This window comes from Vigna angularis, chromosome 4, assembly GCF_016808095.1.
Source record: "Vigna angularis cultivar LongXiaoDou No.4 chromosome 4, ASM1680809v1, whole genome shotgun sequence".
Classification (NCBI taxonomy): Eukaryota; Viridiplantae; Streptophyta; class Magnoliopsida; order Fabales; family Fabaceae; genus Vigna; species Vigna angularis.
Genome location: NC_068973.1, coordinates 36247863 through 36251055, shown reverse-complemented (window position 1 = coordinate 36251055; position 3193 = coordinate 36247863). Strand labels below are relative to the sequence as shown.

The following is a 3193-nucleotide window of genomic DNA, read 5'->3' as shown; positions in this document are numbered from 1 at the left end:
TTTTCATGCAACTCTAAAAACCAATCAAATGGGGTGCTTTGAATAAAACACCGATGTTCTAGAGTCAATCTTAAATTTAAAACACCAACTAACTTTATTTTGAATGAATGTCACACATACACCTGCATTAAAAATTACCCTATTAAGTTATGACAATGGAAAAAGGAAAAACTGAAAAGGAAAGGAGGAAAGGATAAATGGGGAAGGGTGAAGGAAAAATTGGCTTTCCAAGAACGATACCTTGCTCCCATAACCATATTCACTGGATTTCTTCATTTCACAACCCACAACAAAAAAGAAAATGAAAAAAACCTATTGGCAAAAAAGACCATTGAAACAAAGGACGACAATTTTTTGACAACAAAGATGATAAACGAAAGAAAAAAAGTGTCATCGATAAAGATTGCATCACCAAAAAATAAGCAATCCAGACACACCACAAAGAAATAATAGAAAGAAGCAAATCAAATCTAAACCGCTTTTCCATTGTCAATAACTCAATTTATCTCCAATTCTAAGTTTTTTGTTGCATTTAAAAAGGAATTTCGAATGGACCAATAACTCAATTAAACATGAATTGAGAAAAAGTTGTCAAAATTTTATTCTCAATATATCACGAATTTAATTTGATGATAGAGATTTCCCATATTGAGAAATGAAAGAAATAAAAGGTTATTAATTTTGGAAAAGAAAAGAGAAAAAAAAGAAAAAATTAAGATAAAAAAATAATAATGTGATTTATTTATTTGAGGGTGGGAGGGCATAAAAAGTAAGTGTGAAGAAAGTGGTGTGTGGCAGAGGCAGTGCATCCCACATCTCTTCTCTCTGTGATTCATTGTGTTTGAGTCTGGGTGTGTAGAAAGATGGGAAAAGGTGGATCTCTGAGCGATGGCGTTGTGAAGAAGATCGTGCTATCGTACACCTACGTTGCCATATGGATCTTCCTCAGCTTCACTGTAATCGTCTACAACAAGTACATCCTCGACAAGAAGATGTACAACTGGCCATTCCCCATTTCCCTCACCATGATCCACATGTCCTTCTGCGCCACCCTCGCCGTCCTCCTCGTCCGCGTCTTCCGCCTCGTCGAGCCAGTCTCAATGTCACGCGAGGTATACCTCTCCTCCGTCGTCCCCATCGGAGCCCTCTACTCCCTCTCCCTCTGGCTCTCCAACTCCGCCTACATCTACCTCTCCGTCTCCTTCATCCAGATGTTGAAGGCTCTAATGCCCGTCGCCGTATACTCCATCGGCGTCCTCCTCCGCAAAGAGTCCTACAAAAATGACACCATGCTCAACATGCTCTCCATCTCCCTCGGAGTCGGCGTCGCCGCTTACGGGGAAGCGCATTTCGACGCCTGGGGCGTCCTCCTCCAACTGGGCGCGGTTGCCTTCGAGGCCACGCGCCTCGTCATGATCCAAATCCTCCTCACCTCCAAGGGGATCTCACTCAACCCCATCACCTCGCTCTACTACGTCGCCCCCTGCTGCCTCGTCTTCCTCTCCATCCCCTGGATCTTCGTCGAGTACCCTGTCCTCCGAGACACCTCCACCTTTCAGTTCGATTTCGTGGTCTTCGGGACCAACTCCTTCTGTGCCTTCGCGCTCAACCTCGCAGTTTTTCTCCTCGTCGGGAAGACCTCGGCACTGACAATGAACGTCGCTGGCGTGGTGAAGGACTGGCTCCTGATTGCCTTCTCGTGGTCGGTTATCAAGGACACCGTGACGCCGATTAATTTGTTCGGTTACGGGCTGGCGTTCCTTGGCGTGGCGTATTACAACCACTCCAAGTTGCAGGCGCTGAAGGCCAAAGAGGCGCAGAAGAAGACCGCCCAAGCCGATGAGGAGGAAGGGAGGCTGCTCGAGGAGAGAGAGGCCGACGGAATGGGCAAGATAAACGACCAGCAGAATTAATTGCTTTAATTAATTAATTAATTGATTAATTCATTTTCTGTTTCGTTTACACAGATTCCAGAGAAAAAAAGTCGGTACGAGGAAAATAAAACCAGGAGGTTTCGATTTGAGCGAATATATGGCAATGGCATCGTCCTCTCTGGCCTAATTACCGGTTCGGTACGGCTTTTTTTTTTGGGTTTATTTATACATCCTCTTCTAGTTGCCAATGGTGGCCGTGGATAGTTAATTAGTAGGTTTGGATTTGAGATTCCTGCTTTTGTTTTGCGTAGAGAACAATTACGTGTTACTGGAGCCAGAGTCTCTTTTCCTTTTATCATTATTAATTTTTTTTTCTCCCATTTGCTTTTTTGGTGGTTTAGTTTTATGCTCTGTTGTTGTAGGAACTCGATTTATGGAATTTACATGGTTATTAATTCTCAGTACATTTCTGTTATGTGATGTTTCTTCTTCTGCTACTGTGATTTTGGGATTTATCTTGCATAACCGCGAGCTGATGAGGATCTGAAAATGGTTTAACTCTGATGAGAAACTGAAAATGCTCTAACAAAACTCCCCTTAAACTTAAATGTTCTGTTTTCTTTCTTCCAGACTTTTCAACTGCATAAACCCACAGTAACAATTGGGTTCATCAGTTTTACCTTGACCAACTTTTCTAATAATCGGGCCGACTTGTTCTTCATCTTGGCTCTTGACCTTTGTTTCAAACTTTAAGTAATACTCATGAAGCTTGATGCGCCAATTCTTATATAAACGGCCCGCTTCATGCATAATAGCCTTCCGTACCATATCTGTATGTGGAAGTCTCCATTTTTTCAGGATATTTTACACTATTGTATCCCTAATACTTTGTGTAACCTTCTCCCACTGGTGCACATTAACACGTGCATTTTGACTAACAATAAGAGAAAAATCAGTAATGAAATCATTGCGGCCTGGACCTATTTCCACCAGTTTTGTTTGGATAAATGAGAACATTTAACTTTCCATCTGCACTTTGACCAAAATGATTAAGAACTTCAGCTATTTGATCAGCTTAGTCATCAGCAGAAAGAATTGGACGGTCTGGATCAAGACAGCAGCTCCCAACTCATGCTCCAGTTCAGACAAAAGATCAGCATCCAAACTAGGAACCCACCCGTGATGCCTGCAAGCTGCCAGAAAACTCCTCGATATAACACCATTCCGCTCCATAGGTAGGCCCTTGATAATATCATATGCCTCTTGAATGAAGCCAGATCTTCCTAGCAAGTCAACCTTGCATCCATAGTGTTCAACAC

The 3193-nt window shown here is 42.5% G+C and overlaps 1 protein-coding gene across 1 annotated transcript; it reads left to right on the top strand.

Moving 5' to 3' along the window:
• The first annotated feature begins 767 nt into the window (after nucleotides 1–767).
• Nucleotides 768–2349, top strand: LOC108330563 (probable sugar phosphate/phosphate translocator At2g25520). Its single transcript, XM_017565048.2, has 2 exons — nucleotides 768–1887; nucleotides 1968–2349. The coding sequence occupies exons 1-2, from the start codon at nucleotides 864–866 to the stop codon at nucleotides 2000–2002; spliced, it is 1059 nt and encodes a 352-aa protein (XP_017420537.1). The 5' UTR covers nucleotides 768–863; the 3' UTR covers nucleotides 2003–2349.
• Nucleotides 2350–3193: the final 844 nt, after the last annotated feature.